The sequence below is a fragment of the Drosophila navojoa genome, chromosome X (genome assembly GCF_054131105.1).
Source record: "Drosophila navojoa isolate 15081-1374.11 chromosome X, UAZ_NAV_1.0, whole genome shotgun sequence".
NCBI classification, from domain to species: domain Eukaryota; kingdom Metazoa; phylum Arthropoda; class Insecta; order Diptera; family Drosophilidae; genus Drosophila; species Drosophila navojoa.
In genome coordinates, this window is record NC_142895.1 from 8,493,694 (window position 1) to 8,515,806 (window position 22,113).

General features: G+C 42.8%; 3 protein-coding genes across 6 annotated transcripts; 1 reads left to right on the forward strand and 2 right to left on the reverse strand.

The window, feature by feature from the left end:
- Positions 1-171: 171 nt before the first annotated feature.
- On the reverse strand, positions 172-19,410 carry Ubr3 (Ubr3 ubiquitin ligase). The gene is made up of 11 exons (XM_018107455.3): positions 18,349-19,410; positions 15,227-15,963; positions 14,940-15,168; positions 14,444-14,856; positions 14,211-14,369; positions 4,328-7,252; positions 3,211-3,631; positions 2,381-3,138; positions 1,981-2,112; positions 1,762-1,901; positions 172-1,681 (listed from the first exon to the last, which is right to left on the reverse strand). The coding sequence occupies exons 1-11, from the start codon at positions 19,004-19,006 to the stop codon at positions 1,564-1,566; spliced, it is 6,690 nt and encodes a 2,229-aa protein (XP_017962944.2). The 5' UTR covers positions 19,007-19,410; the 3' UTR covers positions 172-1,563.
- Positions 7,750-13,655, forward strand: orion (chemokine-like protein orion). 3 transcript variants are annotated; one of them, XM_018108467.3, is made up of 5 exons: positions 7,750-8,312; positions 8,397-8,723; positions 11,850-12,568; positions 12,642-13,031; positions 13,103-13,655. In XM_018108467.3, exons 1-5 carry the CDS (start codon positions 8,025-8,027, stop codon positions 13,395-13,397), a joined length of 2,019 nt encoding a protein of 672 aa, XP_017963956.1. In that variant the 5' UTR covers positions 7,750-8,024; the 3' UTR covers positions 13,398-13,655. The 3 variants fall into 3 exon arrangements, with proteins under 3 accessions (XP_017963956.1, XP_017963957.1, XP_089120695.1); XM_018108468.3 differs by lacking the exons at positions 7,750-8,312; positions 8,397-8,723 and adding exons at positions 9,926-11,003; positions 11,087-11,251; XM_089264569.1 differs by lacking the exons at positions 7,750-8,312; positions 8,397-8,723 and adding an exon at positions 11,055-11,251.
- A 692-nt stretch (positions 19,411-20,102) lies between the features above and the next one.
- Positions 20,103-21,788, reverse strand: LOC108656432 (small ribosomal subunit protein uS11A). Of its 2 annotated transcripts, XM_089264571.1 has the most exons (3): positions 21,651-21,788; positions 21,211-21,463; positions 20,103-21,149 (listed from the first exon to the last, which is right to left on the reverse strand). In XM_089264571.1, the coding sequence occupies exons 2-3, from the start codon at positions 21,445-21,447 to the stop codon at positions 20,931-20,933; spliced, it is 456 nt and encodes a 151-aa protein (XP_089120697.1). In that variant the 5' UTR covers positions 21,448-21,463; positions 21,651-21,788; the 3' UTR covers positions 20,103-20,930. The 2 variants fall into 2 exon arrangements, with proteins under 2 accessions (XP_089120697.1, XP_089120696.1); XM_089264570.1 differs by having other exon boundaries at positions 21,211-21,750.
- Positions 21,789-22,113: the final 325 nt, after the last annotated feature.

Genomic DNA, 22,113 nt, shown 5'->3' on the forward strand with positions numbered 1-22,113 from the left:
TATTATGAACTAATTAATATACTAAATGAATTGACAACTTTACTTAGCTTAAATTTGAGATTAAAAAAAAAAAAAATTAGAATAGGAAATCACGCGCGCACAATTAATGCCTGCTGGCAGTTAACTGTCCCAAACTTTTCGTATACCCTGGAATTAGAAAATTGCAGTTGATTTTTGTTTACCGTTTTTTTTTTTTCATTTTTCATTTAGTTTTTTTTTTGTTTATACAATTGTACATTAAACAATGTTAGCTTGCAATTATTTAAAACAATTTAATAACAAATTCACAAACAGTTTTCACAATTCATTTTATGTTTTATTCTTTTAATATTTAGTTTTTATCATGAATATTTTATTATATATAATTTTTATATGGTGTTAAATTTTTTAAATATTTTTTAAGCGCTCTTCATCATCATTTTCTATGCTCAATTCTCGTAATTCGCTTTTCGTTTAACATTTGTTGTGGAATATTTGATAACTGTAAATGTGTTGCATATATTCTTGCAAATATCTATAGAATTGTACATATATATATATGCATGTATGTATTGTAACTATGTATATCTGAATTTAATTTTCGTTTTTTACATGCACAAACTCATGAGGCCAAAGTTTTTGTTTGTTGTCTGTGTGTGTCAGTGTGTGTGTGTGTGTGTGTGTGTGTAGCTTAAATAAACCTAACCAAATATCAAGACTTATGAAGGCATACATATATACATATATATGTATATAATTATGATCAGCATCTTCATCTACATGATGAGCGCAGTAGTAGGATCAGAGCTACAGACGTTGCATAATTATTTCAACAATATATGTAAATCATAAAGTTAAATATTTCAGAAAGTTTTGTGTTTATCGAGTATATATTTATATACAAACATATATATATGTATATATATAGTATAGTATGATATAATATAATAGAGTTTATAGTTAGCGTATTGTGTCTTTTATTTTTATTTATATATTGATTTATTGTGTTGTTTTGTTTATTTTTTAATTTATTTTATTTTTGTTAAGTGTATACAACATACACAATTTTTTTTTTATATATGCATACATATATAGCTATATAGTATTTATGTTTATATATATTAAATATGACTCAGAGCTACATCCGTTGCTGCTTCTCATTCGTATATGCATATATATTTTTACATACAGACATACATACTTATACATATACATATACATACATATGCAAAGACACATTTATCATAGGCATCGCCGGCTTTGGCGCGCAACTAGAAATTTGTTTTTATGCTATTTTTTTTTTCGCTTTTAGGACAGAGTACTGTGTGTGTGTGTGTGTGTGGGTGCATGTGTATGAGTGAGTGAGTGAGTGTGTGTGGGTGTATGGGAAGCTGATGAGAGACCATCGTTTCTTTGGCTAAGAAAGTAGTTGAAGGTTGTGGAGGCGAGGACTCGATTCACGCTTTCGGATTGGCATCATGTCTTTATTTCTCTCCCTCGCTCTCTACCCCGCTGTGTGTGTCTCTCTCCTGCTTAGATCTGGCCAACCAGCTCCTGTATGCTGCGCAATAGGTCTTCCATGTTTCACAAGACATCACGATGGAACACCCACGTATGCTTTGTGTGTGCAAATTTATGTGACAGCCACTGTGATTCCAGCAAATCGAATCGATCTTGACTCAGATACAGCGGCTTGCCGCGTCTGCAACAAAATTGAAAAAAGAAAAAAAAAAAAACAAATGAAATGCGAAACTCTAGTGGATTAGGCATGCAAGCACATACTTGAGATCACGATCTTCCTCATCGAAATCATCCAAATAGAGTGAGCCCCAGAGGCAGGCACGTCGTCCCCGGATGACAATTATATACGTCGAGGTGACGACCAGAAAGATGCCAATGCCGCCGCCACAGGATATTGTGTGCTAATTAGGAGGAAAGACAAATGGTTTAATCTCAATTGCATATATTTAAATATATAGATGAAAAGTTATGGATATATACCCGCACGGCTTCATAGCAATCCTTTTCAGCACAGCAGTTCTGCTTGAGGCAGACAATTGTGCCACATAGCAAACAGATGGAACTCTCCTTCGGCACCTTATAACAGTTGAGGCATGGACGTTCATGGTAGTACTGTAAAGACAATGTAAATATGAATTTTAAAAATATTCCAGAGAGCGTAAGCCAAAGTCTAATATGAGCTATGTTAAATGAAATGAAGCTTAACATTTCACTGTTATGTTAACCGATTACAAATTAAGGCGCTTAACATTTCACTGTTATGTTAGCCGATTAACAACTGAAGATTAACATTTCACTGTTATGTTAACTGATCAGCAAATTTCAATGCCATGTTAATCGATTAATCCTCTCCCCTCTCTTTCTCTCTGCAGCTACTCACCGTAAAGAGACGCTCGTATTCGCGTGGCAGCTTGAGCAGACGCGGCTGCTGCCACAGCGAGTGTTGATTCATGAGTATTAGCTCGCGCACCGTATCCGAGGGCGGATGTACGTCCATTAGCTGCTTGCACCAGAACTGCGGCAACGTGTGCTCGGTGCCGGGTATAAAGCACAAGCCCTTCGATGCATTGAAGCAATCCCAGTCCATGGAATCGGTGACCAGTTCCAGATAGTAAACCAAACGCACAAACTCCAAACCAGGTGCTGAAATCTCTGGCATCTCATTCCTATACAAATGCTGACGCAGCAGCGCGGCGATGCGCAAAAACGGCAAACACAACGACTGCAGCTGCAGCTCCATTGACTTGAGATTGAGTTCAGATGCCGATTGACTACTGTTGCCAGCTGCAGTTGTTGTGCTGCCGCTGCTGCTACTGGTGCTGGGCAGGCTGTCGCGTCGCAGATGCGTCAGGCGATTCGTTTGATTCAACACCAAGGCCATCGCTCTGCCCAGCTCCGCACAGCTCTGGGCGGGGCCAAAGCGTGCACTGCTGCTGCGACGATTGCTGCTGCTGCTGCTCGCTCCAGCTGCCGTTGCGTCTGCTGCTGCTGTGGTGGGTGAGCCAGCTGGGGCCGTTTCGTCGCCGTAATTGGCCAAAATGTGATCGCATTCGAGTTCGGTGAGCGTAACGCACAATTGCACAACAATCTGATAGTAGAGCAGATTGTACATGACCTTGACCATGCAGGTGAAGTAATCTAGCGAGAGAGAGAGAGAGAGAAGATCTTTAGTGACTTCAGTCCTGAGCTGGAGATGTCGCCTCAACTTACCCTGATCGAGATGCAGCGGCGCCAGCAATATGAATTTGAGCAACAGCGCTATCGGATCGGCCAACAGGCTGGGAATCACCTCCAGGCAGTGCATGGGCAATGGCTCGCTGTCGGTCACCGGCATACCGGCCAGCGATGCCCAGCTGCTCCACAGCGGCCACTCGACCAGGACGCGCACATGCACCGACAGCACATGCAACAGTGGCACAATGCAATCCCTTTTCGGCTTGTAGCGCGTCGCATTCGAGGAGCACAGCGATCCACCGCGCTGTATTATCTCTGCCTCCAGATTGGTGCGCGCTATCGATGTCACAAATATGAATAGCTTGCGGAACGTGATCTTCGAGGATTTGACCTTGCGCTGCGCTATGTTGGTCATCACCTCCATGGCATGTCCCATGGCCTCTGTTAGTTTCGAAGGCTGTTAAAATGAACGACCTCATTAAATGACATTCAAATATTCTTTATATTTACATATATAAATATATTCCTCTAGCTTCATATTCCTATATTCTGTTGAGCTTATGTTAGAAATGGAATCATTAGACTTTAAGCGATATTTTTGCAAAAGAAACTCCCTTTATCTTAGTTCATTTCTCTAAAATAGAACAGAGATAGGCAACATTATCAATCGACACTCTTTGTTTAACGGAATATTTATCTATTTGCCTACCACTTGTAAAAGTTGATGTTAACAGCGATGTGAAAAATAGTTTCCATGTTTTCTGTTTTCTTATCTGAAGCAGTCTTTCACTCGAATCTTCTTTTTTGCTAGTCTGCTTTATATATGGTGCATATCCCAGACTTGCTCTTTTATCGCATTCTCAATCTCTGTTTCTATCTATCTCTGTCACTATCCCTCTCTCTACCCCCTAATCTCTATATATCTTATTCGCTATATCTCTCTTCGCTCCATCGCTCTATCTATTGTATTTTCCTATCTTTCTTTTTCTCTACCTCTCACTCTCTATCTATCTCTCGATCTCTGTTAGCAAACCTACCAATGTTAACCATCAACGGGTGTTCATCTCTTAACAGTGATCTGTTATAGATGTACACATGTACAAATACACACACATTTATGAATGAGGAATGTAGATTTTGGTGTTGGCCTTACCGGTATCGTTTCGTTCTCTTTGATCAGATCCGTGAGATCGGCGACTAGCTGCTCGAACGGCTGATTAACGGAGCGGACGAGGTGCGTTGGCCTGTCCAGCTGTGGACTGAGTGGAAGCACAGAATTGGATAGCTGTCGACAGACAGGACAATAGAATTCGCCACGTTCCTGCACGGGCTGACGTTGCGTCGTATAGAGCGTCTTCAGATACGCCTCCAGGCAGCTGAGATGCACATGATGGCCGCACGACTGCACATGGACGCCATTGTCGTAGCCCATGTTATTGGATAGATACCACGACTCGTCGCCAAATTTGAGGCTAAGCAACTCGGTGCGCCGGGCGAATTCGGTGGCCAATCGTGTGGTCAGGGCCAGACGCTCCTTGTCCGCATCGTTCAGGGGCAGGGGCAGACGTTCGGCGATGCGACGGCGATGGCCAACGATGCCGCTCGACTCGACCAGGACGACAAGGCCAATGGGATTCGTTTCAGTGCTGGGCGTGGTGCAATTGCAAATGATGCAATCGTATTCCTTTTCCCTGGGCTGCTCCTCGTACATGGCCTCATCATCCTCATCCTCAGCCCCAAAGTCCATATTGTTGGCCGCCGCTGCGGCCGATTGCATAAACTGTTTCTGCTTGTTGGCAAAGTCCTGCATCATCTTCTGTTGGCGTTCGCGTGCCTTCTTGCGGCGCTCCTCCTTCTCCTTGGTCTCGCGTGCCCGCGCCTCCGCCTGCTTCTCGCGCTGATTGGGCCACAAACGGGCCCGTATATCATCGATGCTCTGCGCACACAGCTCGTCCCTTGTCGCGATCTTGCGCAGCAGATTCCCAATGAAGAAGGGTCCGTCGCCGATCCGTGAATTCGACACTTGAATGTTCTTATAGTTACTGCTAAAATTATGCCCCCGCTCGGCCAGCGCAGTGCTCGTCGAGGTGCTCGCCTCATTGCAGTCCACATCCATGGGCAAGGATGAGGCCGCGGAGCTGCTGCCGCTGCCGCTGCCGCTGCCACCGTCATCGCTGAGCGAGAAACTGTCCAAATTTCCGCTCAGCTGCGAGTGCAGCTTGAGGAGCAGCGATAATATGCTCTCATCCATGTGCAGCTCATCCTTGTTGGCGGGTCCACCGATGGCAATGTCGACGGTGCGTTTGCGTCCGCCACTTGGATCGTAGGTCATGCGACCCCCGGCACCGACAACAGCGCCGCTGCTCAACGCATTCGATGGCACCACATCCATGTTGCTGCTGGGCACAGCCACTGGCAGACGCACCCGCTGGAACGGCAACAGCATGCCGCCGCCCGTCGGCGTTGTGGGCGAGAACATTTCATTGGTTGTGTTTGTGGAGCCAGTGTGGCGCGGATGATCGCGCTCCCTGTCCCTGTCCCTGTCCCTATCCCGGTCACGCTCCCTGTCTCTATCCCTATCACGATCGTCGTTCGTTGCTGCCGCTGCCGTCGACGTCTCGGCAAGCAGGAGATCACGTCTTATGGCCACTTCCATGCCGCTCTCGGGCAGCGTTATCTGTTGCAATGGGAAATGATGAAACTCAGCCCCTGCCGGACTCATATCCATGGCCGTATCATGGCCATCGCTATCAGAACTATCCGGCTGGAGCAATACGACGCCCGTCTCGGCGACCACCGACAGATCGGGCACCAGTGCCAACTCCATGCGCATGCGTGTGAGTGCATTATTGGTGCGCTGCTGCTGCGTACGGGCCACGCTCATTGCGCCCGACGTCTCGTCGAGATCGTCCAGGCCGTAGCTGTCGCCAATCATACGCATACCGCCCGTATCGACATCAAAGTCCAGATCTGAGAAGAACGGATTGGAGCGATAGCTGGACGTGGTCACTTGTGGATCGCGCGACTTGAGCGAAACCTTTGTCACCACATGCCGCAGATTGCAGCTGAGATTGTCCGTGGGATAGCAATGGAAGAGCTTGGGCGGCTCACGTCGGCTGCCGCCGTAGTAGTAGCCAGATTTATGCTGCGGCTCACACTCGACCATGGCGACGGGTGAGGCGACAGGTCCGCCAGATGAGTTCGACGAGCCACCTGCTCCGGCTGCATTTATATCGCTGCTCGTCTCCACGGCGATCTCGAGCAGAAAGACAGCCAAGGCGAGCAGATGCTCGGACACATCTCGCGTATGCACGGCCCGGAAGAAGATCGACAGTATGGTCGAATGGAAGAGGCGAGAGTTGAGAATTCTGCAGGGATCGGTGAATGCGCTGCCCACCGGCAATGGCAAACGAAATGGTGGCCACAGATTTCCACTGGCTGGCATCTTATCCTTCGACTTCACATAGTTGGTGAAACGATCCAGCGACGATTGAAAGTCACGCCGATGGACAGCGCGCAGCAGCACATGCAATGGATCATAATACTCCTCCCACACCTCATCGATGGGCGTGAAGAGACCCTGTTCCAGATTCTCCGACCCGCTCGATGGTGCCTTATACACGGATAGCTTCTTGAGGAACGTCTCAAAGTTCTTTGTGTGCACATTGCCCGAACGCTCGGGCATCAGTTCAAGCAACTGTGAATGCGTCTTATTTTCAGTTGCCAACAGAGCGCTAATCTCAATGATGCATTGGGTCGCCTCATCGTTGCCCAAATTCGTGCGACTCGTCACCAGGGTGGCCAGGAATGTGAGAAAACCCTCAAGCATCGATGATTGTTCAGGTTTTTGTGGTTGCTTCAGCGGCGCCGTTTCCAGCCATTGACCCACATCGAACAATTCAATTGTATTCTGCAGAAAGAAGTATTGCGACAGATTTGTGGCGCAAATTTGCAGAAAGAATAGATCCATGTCGGCCATGGAATTGCAAAAGTTCGCTTGTATGTAGGTCATTGCTTGGCCCTTGATTTGCAGACCGTTGCGCACCCATTTCCCGGCAAGAATTTCGTAGAAAAAGCTCTAAAAGAAGAGAAAATAAACAAAAATAGAGAATATGAAATTTTAATTGCAATTAAAATTATTTTAATTTAATTAAATTTATTTTAATCTTTCATATATTGACCTTTGAAACGTTCTGAATACACGGGGAAAAACCCACTTATACATATCAATAAACGTGCGATAAGCAAAACAAACAAAGTGTTGTATGTCGTGACGGTCATCGAATCATAACGACTCAAGTCGATAACATAACAGCTGAAAAGTTTCAAATTTAAATAGCATAACGATATTTTGTAACTTGTTATCGATACGCTACAGCGACAACGTTTGAACCAATTTTTCAAAATAACATATTTAAACAGTGTGGCAGCGCTGTAACGGCTGATACGCATGTTTGTTGTTGTTTGTATGTTATTGTTTGCTCACTCGCACTTATGTGCTGACCTATGCTGTTCCGCATGCAACTGTAAAAATTCAACAAAGAGAAAATGTCTTGAACGCAAAAGAAGTCAAGCAATACAAACTAAGCTAACGGCGAGAGCAGCCATAACACAGACAACCACAGATAGAAGCGACGGCAGTTGCCGCCATTCGTGTTTCGCCTTTCAACTGACGCAGTTGCGTGAGCCGTAGTCGTTAGACTGTGATTGTTGCTATTGCTCTCGCTGTCGCTGCTGCTGTTATTGTTGTGTTCGTGTTTATTTGTTCGTTCTTGTGTCAGTATCTCAGCTTTGATCGCAAAAAAAAATTGTAATCTAAACTTGAACGAGTCAACAAATAAACCCAAATTATGCAGCTGCGGCAGTTTCAAGCAAAATGGGCAACTTTTTCGTTGTGGTTGAGTTTGCTTCTGCTACTGGGTGGCCAGCCAACACCAACAGAGGCGGTCATTGAGGATGTATTGGATATTATACACATTGTTAAGGAGGTGACCACCGGCGTGCTGAAGGCGTGGGACATTGTACAATCGTCGCCATTGGCGGCCAATATTGAATTTCCGCTGATGCGCGAAAAACAGCGGAAAGTACTGCAGCGCCTGAAGGAGGTCAGCCGACAGATTGACGAGACGGAGGCACAGGTGAGCTAAGGCCGAACAAAACTCTTAACTTTCAATACATGCTAATCTAGAAATAATGAATATCACAAACTTATTGCATTACAGCACTCGCAGTATGTGGCGCTGGCCATTGAGTCCGTTAACAACTTCATTAGTCGGAATGTACCGTTAATGGCAAAAATGAATGAAATATCGGATACGATGAATCGCATCTCGTCGCGCTACCAGCAAATGCAGAACTACGAGACCCACAAGGATAAGCTAGAGATGAGCACACTGATCACATTCGCTGAATGGACCGTTTCGCCCAATGCCCATTCGGTGCATCATCTAATGGATCGATTGCACTTGACGCTGCTGGGCAATGGAAACGATGAGAAGCTAAATTCATCATCGGGCAATTTGCTAACCCAACTGGCGGCCAGCTATGAGGTAACCTAAACGATGCAAATTCCAATTCAAAAATATCACTTGTGCATGTGAATTTGACTTCCTACATGAGATGAATGGATGAATGAATGATTCATCGCATTGAGCTGGGTTAGTTTAGTTAGTTAGCTGCTGTTGTTGGCGTTAAAACGTTCCCAGAAATGGATCCAATTGAACCCGACTTTCCGGTCCATGCCTGCTAAGCGTTTCTCGCCTTTTGCCTTTGTGTTTATTTATTCTTCTTTATTCTGCCAATTGGGCAACCCCAAAAGAAAGTCCATAACTTGAAACGCGTCAGCCGCGACTCAATATTCATAATATGTATTACTCATCCACAAGCAGAAACAACGGCATTTAATGGGAGGACGGACAGACACACAAAGCAATGCCAAAAGATGAGCCACACTCCACTCACGCACACACACACACACAGGGCGACATACTCAAATACAAACGCACGCATACGAATTAGCAGCAAATTTCATTTATTTAATCAATGCTGAAGGTGGTGCGAAAAAAAAACGTCGAATTTGCAAAAGCTAACATTTATACAGAGACACACAAAAACATTCACACACTACAGGTTCATGTGTATGGATGTAAACGTCTATTTAGCTACGTATGCTGAGGTCAAAGGTCTCGACTAATGTAAACAATGCGTACAAACAAACAACCACTAAGAAAACGCAAACGCGACTTGTTTGAGAATAAGACAATGCAGCTGCGTTGCCCCCAGCAGCGCTTTAACATTTCTTTGTTGTTTTTTTTTTTGTTTCTTAATGCATATCATGGTGGTGGCTCACGAGAGAGCGAGATACAAAGAGAGAATGCGCGTGTACGCGAGAGAACAGTGCACTGAAGCTGAAGAAAGAGTGGAAGACGAGTAAATTGTTGACTACACAGCTGTTAGTGGTATATAAGTATATATGTAAATGTGACGTCACGACTATCGATATTAATTGAAGATTGAGCAGGTGCAAACAGCTGATCGTGCATTGTTGCCCGACTCCGCCCTTTTGGTGCCGTAAATACTGTCAGATTTAGCTGAACGTCCAATAGAGTGCGCTCTCGCATTCACTCACTTAAACCAGTGTGCGAAAAGTGCAATTGTGTGTGTGTGGGATGCTTAAAGCGCTCCATGTCTAGTCGCAAAGCTCCGAGACTTTTTGTTTCATTTTTTTTTTTTAACGAACTCTCAGCGTCGTCGATGTCGACGAGCGCTAGTTGTATAGAAAAACAGTAAGAACCATACAATACGAAAGCTAAACAAAAAAAATTGTATAAAAAAGTACTCGAAAGCGACTCAAGCGAGCGACGAGCGCATACAGTGAGCGGGAGTAAATTCTGATTCTGAATGTGCCGAGCGATACACACTCATGCATGTGTGCACACACACACACACCCGTGTACACATATTTATAAACATATACAGCAAGCGTTTCACAAAAGTCAGCAGAGCGGCTGAAAGCAGCAAACAGTAGCAAAACAACCAGCAACAGCAGCGACACGAAGCTGAAAAGTGTTTAGCAAAAAATTAAAATAAATAGCAAAATCAAATCAAATGGAAAACAAAACTTAATTGAAATTAAGCATTTAACAAATTACACTACACATATGTGTAGTGTATGAAAACTAATTCTGACTGCAAGGTGGCATATAACGGACAATATTTATGCATGCATACATACATACATATGCACATTGAAAACTAAGTGGCTGCCTTTGTTCGAAAAGGCTGGCAACGCCGATTTACTGCTTGCTGGTAATTTTTGGCACGCGGAGACAAGTGATAAAACCAGTAAGAACAGCGAAAGGAAGAAAGAAGTCGATTCAGAGAATCTATCGATTCTTGGAAATCCGTCAATCACATCAATTTTTGTGCTGCGTAAAAGAGCAGTGATGGATAAGAGAAATAACACAATGTCAACGATAATGCTATTGCTGCTGTTCATGCTGACGCTGATTTCTGTTGGCGCTGGCGCTGCTGCGCAGTCGGTATACACAAACGTGCATCGGACTCCAATGACTGAGGTGGATGCCCTGCGCATGGAATATCTCAGTTTGGAGCGTGCGCTCTGGATTTATTTGAACAAAACAGCAAATAGCCAAAACAACAAGGAGACTCAATTGCGCAAGGTGTACGATTCGCATCGCAGCTTTATTAATAGGCCTCAAATGGACCGTCAATTTGCGAGTGATAAATATCAAATTATGCATCATTACGAATGGAATCAACTGGAGTTGAAATTAGTTGAACTGAATCGGATCTTTGACTTCTATAAGGTACCATAATGAAATACCATGGTCCATTCCTCTTCAAACACGCATTTCTATATAATCTTAAAACAATTCTTAATTCTTATCAGAACACTCTAATGAAACCTGTCTCAAGCGATAGACTGGAGGAGCGCGCTGTATTGGATTTAACCGAGACGGTGTTGCGCAACGACAAACATTTTTCGATGTCGCAAATATTTCAAACAATCGAGGAATATATGGTCAAACAAGCCTTATACTACAGGGCCATGGTGGTTAGTTAGTTCGTAAATACATTTGCTAGAATGAAAGCAACCCGCACACAGACACACACCCACATTCAGATTCACACAAATCAAATACACCAAATTACTTAATATATCCGTCTCTCTCACATTCACAACTGTTTTCATACGCTTATCAGTCAGGCAGCCCCGCTGTCCTAGGTTGGTTTGCACCCTGCAAACGCAATAGCAGCGGCAGAGCCACAGCAGCGGAAACGGAATGATGGCAATGTTTTTGTTTTGTTTTTTTTTCATAGAATGTAAATAAAATAAAATGCGAGCGTGAGTGCGAGGGAAGGAGACGGAGAGTAGGAGAGAGCAAAGCTTTTGCAGCTTTTTAATTGGAACGTATGGCAGGTCATAACTGTAATTGAGATGTGCTATCGATAACGTAAACACGACTTTAAAGCGAAAATGAGCGAGAAAGGGAGAGAATTGAGCAAATGTTTTTTTTTTTTTTTTTTTTCTCCCCCTAAATAATTGGAATTTGTAACAATTCAGCTGTGCTATCGATATTGCAACAATTATTGAGTGCACGTAACTGAATACCGCAAATATTATTTATTTTGATGACATTTGCAATTTTCAGGCATCCACCGATGAAATGTGCCACACCAAGCAATCGGCCCAACAATTTGTGTATTCACTATACACAGACATCGCACTGACCGAACTGAAGGGCTACACAATGATGGAATTCTCATGGATGATGCTGCGCGTCTATGGGCGTGGCAATTTCTCACAGGAGGCGGAACTAATGCGTCGCGACTATGAGAAGCGCACAGAGCGAACACTAAAGCTACTTAAAGAGGTGATGCGCCGTTCCGATCGTATTGTCTGGCGCTGTGATCCCGATCGTTTTGTACTAGGCAAAACATACGATGAGGTGACACGCCTGCTGCAGGGATACATTGAGAACGAGGTGGATCTGAATGCGGATGAGACATGCCGCGAGACATGCTCCTTCTATCAGTCGACGCGAAGCGAGGGCTGCTTCAAGGAATATTTTTGCGCGCGACAGCCCAAGTGCACGGGTCGCCTCTACAACTGCCAGTTCGTTGACTCCGATATGTGGGTGTGCCCGGCGGCATCGAATAGCACACGCCGCTACGAGTATATCGAGTACGAGAATGGACGTGTGCTCGGAAAGCGTCAGAGGTGTGTGCGAGGCACCACCAAGGTGGACAGCTGGTGGCGTTATCTCTTCTGGCATTGCAGCTACTGTTTCTGTCTGTGCGACGAGCAGGGCTTGAAGTCCGATCGTTTCTTTAATCTGCGCGAATCCGTGGCGGATGTCAAGAATAACAAGTGAGTGAAGGAATTCACATATAAATCTTGAATGTATATGTATTTAACAAATTCATTTGTTTGCTGCCCACAGCGTTGTTACCGGCCTGCGTTTTGTGAAACGGAATCGTGTATTCCATCTGCAGATTCAGGAGGGTCAACTGCTGCCACGTGGCGCCGTCAATGAGTCAACCTTGTCCTGGAAGCCCGTCGATGACTACAAAATCTATGATCGAAATGTTGCCAAGGGCATTGACTATCACACGCTGAGCTACGAGAGCCGTTCCATTGATCTGGATGACATCATGAAAGCAGATGACAATAGCTTTGTGGTCACCGGACTGCGTTTTCGTGTTCTTGGCGCCCATTTGAATCTGGAGGCGCGGCTCACTGAATTCGATTTCAAGAAGGGTGAACTAATACAGCCGGAAGTGAATAGCGTTTGGCAATCTAACGACAATACCGATGTTAGCGGTGAACGCAGGTGAGTCAGGCATTACACAAATATCCAAATCAGTTGTCAACAATTAACACAACTTTCTCCCACCATGACAGACAAAAGATAAACATCTACAATGCTGACGTGCCCACGAGATCGGTGGTCACCTCGATACCAATGTCCAAGCACAATCAATACATTGAATTTGTCAATTCGGGCATGGACAAGGATGCGGCGCAGAGCACTGTGCCATTTTTGGATATACAGGATGTTGTGTCACAGCCGCCGGTGCCATTAGCCGGCATCGGCCTCTACTATAAGGGACGTCCCGGCTATGGTGGCTTTCTGGCACCCAAAATTATCACCTACGACTTTACGCCGCATGTGCAGGTGCCAAAAAACATTAACTAGATACTGATTGTTCGATGATATTATAGAACAACAACACACGTCTCTCATATAATATAATTATAGCTTTTTATGCATACATATATATGTATATATATATATATATATATATATATATATAACATGCACATATATATGTAGCTGTACATCTAATTACTGCTTATCGCTGTCTACTGACAATATGAAACACAAAAAGAAACAAATTTGAAATTGAAATTTTTAGTTATAAACAGAATACACGTTATCTATTGGCATACAAAACATAGGCGTATGTAACTAATAATAATAAAACAAAACAAAAAATTCAAAACAAAAAAACAAAATAGGAAAACAAACAATTCAACCGTTTTTGTATTTATATAGTGGAAATTGTAATATCGTTAGCTTTCGATAGCAATGAAAATAATTAACTAACGAGCAATATAGCAATAGAAAAGTTAATGATTTCCCATTGTCAATGGGTTCAGGGTATAAAAACGGATATAGAAGCTATTCGATTGGATAGATAGCAATGATACAACTTTGTCGCTCAATTGAAGGCATATTGGACTAGCATAGAAATAGAAAGGTTAAGAGTGGATACAGAAGCTATCAATTATCGGATATATAAATTTACATTCGTCAAGGACATACTGAAGTAGTGGAGGTTTCCACATAATATATAGAAAAAAGACAACGATATATGTATATGATGTAGCATATCTTTTCCTAACTTGTATTTGAGAAATATTTGGAAGATCGAAGTTCAAAGCAGTTGCTGCTTATAAGCTATATAGACACACATACATATATACATATTTGAATAGTATAACTCACCTGCACACGCAATGGATGTATCATTAGCAAGGGCAAAATGTCAGGACGTGAGGGCAGCACATCGCTGAGGCTGATGCCCATTTTGGTGACGGCTTGACAGACAAAGGCGGCTAGATATCGATGCAGCGGAAAATGAAACGAGGCCTGCATCATTTCCTCCTACAAATATATCAAAATAATTAGTATTAATTATTATTAGGTAATTTAGATAAATCATTGTAATGGGATTGTACCAGCGACAATTTGGGCTCCCTGAAGTAGATCGAATCTAGCCATTCGTGCAGCGTTGTCACACAGTAGTTGATGATCTTTTTGGCCAGGTGGGCATGCGTGCCATCCTGTAGATGAGATATGATGGACCACATGGGATAGGCACTGGCCTCCAGCTCACACGAGAATGCTGCATAATAGCTATTCGGCTCGAATTCCACATGCGATGCCGTTTCTCTGACATTCACATTCATGCCCTGCAACATTTGCAGGAACTGAAACCACATATCAATGAGATTATCGTCGCGCAGAAAGACCAATGCGACAGATTCGTGCGAGAGGACATTGTTAAAGTCCGATACGAGTGGCCAATAGCAATGATCCTTCATCACCTGACGCGTACAATCGATCACAAAGTGAAAATTCTTTGCGGGATCTGCAAAAAAAAAAAAACATGGGAAAAAACAAATACAGCATGAGTAATTTGATTGACTGTGATTGATTCATTGATTGCATTACCGTGCAGCGTATTTTGTATGAGTATCTTGGACATCATCAGTTTTAAACTGATTATCATCACATGCAACAGCGACAGCTCGTTGACCATTTTAAGGGCCAGACTCTCATTGGAGAAGAGCTGCACGCTCATATGGACAACCCGGTTGCTAAGCGTATCCGGATCCCTGGACATTTCAAGCACCGATGGAATGCGACTGTAGTGCATCACAAATGTACGCGTCAGATGTTCCTAAAATTATACAAATTGTTATTTGAAAATTGCAAACAGGACGGAGGAATGTGCTCACCTTGTAATCCTGATCGGGCAACATGTTGAGCAGAAAGCAGACCAACGTTTGCGGGAATTCAAACTTAAATGTCCAAAATATGAATTCCTCGAGTAGTGTTGTATGCACCAGCTTCTTGCCCAAAGCTGGTAAATCGCGATACTCATCGGGTGGTTCAGGGTTGGGAAAGCGATTGACCGCATCCTCATATTTCTCACGATTGGCCTTCAGAAAGCGTCCGTTGCGAGTATCCTGGCAAGGCGTTTCCATAAAATATGAATAGACATCGGGATTGATTAGCGTGCGGGTCATCACTTTGCGCATTATCTCGCCCATGTTGTTCAAATCGATTAGCATATTGGCGAAGGCCTCGCACGAATACGAGGTGATGGAGTGCGCCTGCAACGTGGCATCGCTGTGCTCCCGAAAATGCTGTAGCAGACGAAACAACAGCTTTGGCATGATCGCCTCCGCCACGGCCAATAGATTATTGGGCACCGGCTCCCGGTTGACACGGTTATTGATGCCATGATCACTGCAGAATCCCTCAGCCTTCATCACCGATGTATCGCCGCAATCGCAGGCGCCGCCTGCCTGCGACAAGAACATGTTGAAGTCATGGTTGTTATGATTGCCCTTCTTGAAGCAATCCCGACATATGGACATGCAGGGCGAGATGCCGCAGGTGCGACAGCGATATGCCACCACATGGGGAACCCAAACCAGGCCGCATTTGGCATGATTATCATAGCTGCGAACTGGAGAAGACATCTTTAATTAGTTTATGCACGTAATGAATAGTGAATTTTAAAAAAGTAACTATATTTTTGTTTAGAAGTGAACGATGCTAGCAATTCGAGCGATGTTGCTCGATTGAAGTATTACACTTCGACACTGACATTAAGTGCCCTAATTGAAATGATAAAGGCGACTTAGTTACTTTAAAACAACGACTCATTTTTCGAATAAAGGTTTTCATTTTCTACAATTTAGCGATATTTGTTCATTTGAAGTTAACGCTTCAAAAGCGCTCATTATTATCGACTTGCAATAGTGCGATATTCCATGCGATAGTCTACTCGAAAGCTTTTTTAATTGCATATAAAATTTCATTAACTATTTTGCAAATAGAAATGAAGCTTTCATATGCGCTATCGATGTTTGTATAGTTTGCTTTCGTACCTATCGCTAGCTAAAGTGCGTGTTATCAAAATAATCAGTGCTAACGATTTAGCTATTTTCGTTATTCAAATGAAAGCAAACTAGTTGTTTTCTTTTGTACTTAACTGTGGCTTTCAATATTTGTTATTGTTCAATACTCAAGCTATAAGAAAACTACAATATATTTGAGCCAAACATTTATAGTAGTTCAGCATATCACAAATCGTCCTCTTAAACTAGCCTGTTTTAGCCAATAACTGCCAGCACTAGTCACGATAGCATATTTTGCATAGCTCACACATTGGGCGTGATCAACCGCCTGTTGTTGATGTTGTTGCCGCTGTTGATACGCTCTTTTTATTGATTTAATTAAATTCCAAAAATAAATATGATGCACTCATTGCTGTTTGGCATATTTAATGTGTTGCGTGACTTGTCTTTGGCTAGGCAAAAAAAAAAAAAAAGGTCAAACGTAATGCGGAAGGAAAACAATCGTAAAAGGGCAACGTAACAACACAAACAACGGCTAACGCAGCAAAACTGTAAAATTGATTGACAATTTTTGTAAAATGGCCTGGCAATGGCGATCGACAAGTCGCTGTGCAACTCTGCGTATGCCCCACCCCTTTCCCACTTGATGCCATTGTCTTTTTTTTTTTTTGTGACAAAGTTCGATTAAATAGCCATTTGATGATTTCTGTATTTCTTTTAGCAAATTGAATGAGCAAATGCAATTTATACTGCACACATATACATACATATATATGTAGGTATGTTTGCATGTGGCAACAACAATAACGGTCGGTCAACAAACAATTGCAAGGCCCAAAAGAGAGTAGCATAATGAAAAAGTAGAACAAGAGCGAGTGAGCGAGCGAACAAGAAATGTATGCAGATTGCACTGTGGTTCGAAAGCCGGCATTTGTAATGTGAAATTGTGTGTGTAATATTTATGAGCATACATAGCTTTCGCTCAGTATCTCATGTGCTGCCTGCACTGTGCATGAAACATGGCGTGTCAACACAATTGTCAAATCAACAACAATGACGGTCAATAAACTTTTCCCAGTGTACCACCTTTCATGTGTTTGTAGAGATATTACCGAGTGTCTGTCTCTGTTTCCATGGCACTAGCATGTAGCGTTTTCATTTGCAATTTTGCAATTGTTTGAAATGATTTTCTTATTTGCACATACACTAACTCACATACATACATATAATCAAGGTTCTTGCTAAATTAAAGCAAAAAAAAAAAAAAACATTTGCAAAAAGAGAGCAAAACAATCGCTCTCTTTAACAAGGGTGACCACTCAATCGCATTTTTCGCACACACGCAGATGCGTTTATTTGGATGGCTGCTGCGGAAGCATTACGCAAGGCGAGCCGAACAACAGCTGACAGGCATAAGGTGCAACAGCTAGCCGTGTGCGTGTGCGTGCGTGTGACAAGTGGGACAGCGACGGCCATCTGGGGGTTGCCAATGTTCGCGACGCACTCTGCCTGGCACAATGTAAATAGATAATGTTGCCAGATTAAATGTGTGCTAAATAGGCTGAAGTTAACGAATGTAAATACCTCTTACTGTGACTGTATATATATGTATGTATCTGTTTGATTAGGCTCTATGTTCATTTATATGTAATATATAATTTGAAAGTGTTGTTGTTTCTTGTTACCATGGCGTTGCACTGTCACGCTGCTTGCACCTTGCTTTTACTTGCGTGCCATATACCATGCCCTACACACACACATACACACAAATACATACGCGCGCGCACACTAACAGCAGGCACTCACACGGAGCCAATTTCAGGGGCAACGACTTGGCCGATCAGCTGGCTTAGCTCTGGTGTTAACGATACAAATATCGCTAGCGAGATTTATCGATAAATTGAACTATAATAATTTGGACAACTTTGTTATAACGCGCGCAGTCTTCTCTTTTTCTCTCTCTCTCTCTCTTTGTCTCATTGCGTACTTACCAATTTTGACAAATTCCTTGGGCGTTCGACCGCCAGCGATCAGCCAGCGTATCCACTCAATATTATCGGGATTGTCGATGGGCGTGCCAGGATTAAATAATGTATCCATAATGGAATCCAGGTCGGGTGTCGGGCTGCCACGGCAACATTCTGTATTGATTAAGGCGGCTACCTCCTTGCGGCTTCGCAATATGAACGATGATGTGCTAAAGAAGAAGCTCGGCTTGGCGCCCGCATTCCCGGCACCGCCCTCGTTCATTTCATCCGCATTCGCTGTTAGCCCACTGCCAGCATTGCTATTACTGCTGCGTGCGCTGCTTTGCTGTGTATCCCAATCGTGGAACGGTGAATTGCCGGTTGCACCAGAATCTGAGGCTCCAGTGTGCGCTGCTCCGCCGCTATCGGCGCTTGTGGTGCTGCTGCTTGTGCTGTTGCTGCCGCTGGCCACATTAACCAGCTGAAATTGCTGTGGATATGTCTCAGGCTCGTCTACATCGATGCGATCCTCATTGCCTGCTCTTCGTCTATTGTTATCCTGCTGAGGAGGGGGATGTTGTTGTTGTTGCTGTGGGTGCTGCTGAGGCTGTTGTTCCGGCTCATCGTCGTCTTCCTCATCGATACTTATATCAGCATTGGATATATTGTCATCTTCGTCCATGCTGCTATATTGTTTTCTATGTTATCGCCTATCGCTAATCGCCAATCACGTTTGATATATTTTTTTTTCGCTTTGGCTGAAAAAGCAGACGACTGCAAATGCCGCTGCTGCCTTGCCGCTGCTGTTGTTGCTTCTGTTTCTGCTTTGCTTTGCACGTCTCAGCACAGAGTTTAAATTGCCTTTTAGCGTCTTGTTCGTCGTCGTTGTCTCTCGTCTTGGCGTTTGCTTGTTTCAAACAAGTTTTCTTTTTTGGTTCTTCTTCTTATGCTGCTGCTGTTGCCTCGTTTTACACTGCGGGATTTTTGTGTTTGGCTTGAAACATGCCACAAAAAATTATGCTGCCTAGCGCTTTAGGGATATTTTTTCTTAATTTTTGTTTTTATTTATTTAATTTTTTTGCTTTTCTATAAATATATAGATATAAAAGAAAATTTTAAAATTTTTAGTGCACTTGGATTACGAAAAAAAAAAAAAACCTAAATAGTATACAAAACAAACACACACGGGAAATTTAACAGCACCAAAACACTTGACTCACTATTGTTTTAGCTTTTTTTTGTTTTAACCACTTCTCACATCTCGCTCCGGTTCTGCTTCAGCTTCTGTTTTCGGTTTCTGCCTCTTGACGTTGCTTGCCCGACCTACTATTATCTATGAACATCCTATGAGCTTATGCGCTGCTTTGGCAGGAGAAACACGAATACATTGTGTGCACATATGTATGTACTTTTGTATCAATGTATATATATTATTTATATATGTACATATATACATATCTATATAAATTGAACGTAGGTCGGACTGCCACTTAACAATCTGCACGATGTTTTATCGAGTTCGCAAATTTCTTATTCACACACATGCTTACTGCACAAATACACAGGCCTTTAGGCACACACACACGAACGAACTAACGAACGCACATATATATATATATATAAGTATATGTATATATTTATATATGTATGTATATAACCAAATATATTACTCGTGCAATGAACTTGCCAATTATAATATCAGTTACTTTTGCTTGTTACGGTTAGCGCTAGCCCGTGCTCAATAATTCATTTGAATTCGTTTAATTTCTTGTACCCACAAACGTGCTCGATATCGTTGGATTTCGTTTGCTCTTGTGTGTTGAAATTACAGTCTCTGTATATGTGAATTTTATCTCTTCAATGCTATGTGGTTCTTGTAAAACTGCCAGTCACAGCGATGCGTTGGCATGCATAACAAGAAGAAGACTTCAGACAAATCAAGTGATTCGTTATCGATAAGCAGTGTGGTATTTAAGTATCGAACAGCTGTTAAATTTTTCTCTGCCAAGATATTAAAATGGAATTAAATTGAATTGCAAGAAATAAGATATATAAGTAAAACAAAGCTCACAAGTTTCCTATCAATTGTGGGCCGTAACTCTATAAAGTTTGCCTATGATAACATGTTCGATTAGCCTATCGCCTAAACCTATCGTAATTTGGCAACATATTTCGGCACTTATCAGCACCTCACCCCCTGTCCAAAGTTGAAATAAAATCTATATAAGAACCATAGCTCGCAAATAACTGCAAATAAGTCTTTCACTCGCACAATAAAAAAGACTTAGACAAACACTGAACGTTTGCTTGAGTTAAATGAAGCAAACTGTCTTTTGCGTTTAAATTGGCTTATACGCTATGTTTGCGTTCTTTTTGCACAATCTTTTCGGTTGTGTTACGAAGCAGAGCATATTCGAAAAAACGATCAACTATTATTTGCGAGCTCTGAGAAGAACAGATCATGCTGACTGTCTATTGACTATATAATAATATGTATTTATTTATATTATATGTTAGAGTTAGGCTTTTTATTTATTTTCTATTCGATTCATCTCGATATCAACTGAGAGTTCCAGCATCCACAGCACGAACAGCTGACTGCTGCCTTACAGACGACGACCGCGACGGCCACCCTTCCTGCGCGTTGAGTCTGACGGGATGGGTGTCACATCCTCGATGCGACCGATTTTCATGGATGAACGTGCCAAAGCGCGCAGCGCAGACTGAGCGCCGGGTCCGGGCGTTTTGGTCTTGTTGCCGCCAGTTGCACGCAATTTGATGTGCAGAGCTGTAATGCCGAGTAGTTTGCACTTTTCAGCGACATCCTAAAATCAAATAGTTAAATTTAAAAAATTACATATAAGCTATAAAATTCTATCAATTTACCTGAGCTGCCAACATTGCCGCGTAGGGCGATGCTTCGTCACGATCGGCTTTGACTTTCATGCCGCCGGTGACACGGGTGATTGTCTCACGGCCAGACAGGTCGGTAACGTGCACGAACGTGTCGTTAAAGCTAGCATAAATGTGAGCAACGCCAAAGACGATCTCGCCGTCGCGCACCTGTGGGCCGAGCTGCACTTGGACTTCTTCCTTTTGAGCTTTTGCCTTACGAGGTGCCATTTTGTCTCAGCCACTGCTGTTGAAGAGAGTCGCAATCACCATTTTATTCGATTGTTGTCAAACAAACAGCACAACACAAAAACAAAACAAACAAAAAATAACAAATATATAATCTCGCAACATCTGTGTCATTTTGGCACGTCTACGATTTGTGATTGATTTTCTTGTTAGACAATTGTATATATCACTAGTGTTATGTTTACGTTTTTTTCAAAAACTTTGCGATCAGTCTTATTTCTATGCGAAATTGCAAGAGCAAATTGCGAAACGAACCAATTGTGCGAACCGGATATTCGAAAAGAGAGCAGCACTCTAGTGATGTCACGAACCATCGATATTATTAGAGTCATCGATACCACATGTATTCGATATATCAACGTGTTTTGCTACGCGCTCTTTCCTTTTGAAATGTTTGTTGGGCTGCACATTTTAAAATGGAAGTGTGTTAAATTTGTATATAGTATATTTAATATTTATGGTATTAAAAAAAGCAATTACTTACTAGGTATTTTGACATAGATAAGAAAGAGACAGCAATTCGTATTCAGTGCATTACAGGTTAATTTCAATGAAAATAACGGGTATGCTTGAATTACATATGTGCATAGTTAAGAAAGAGATGACGCATAGTTTTCAATTTCATTGATACATTACTATAAAATCCTA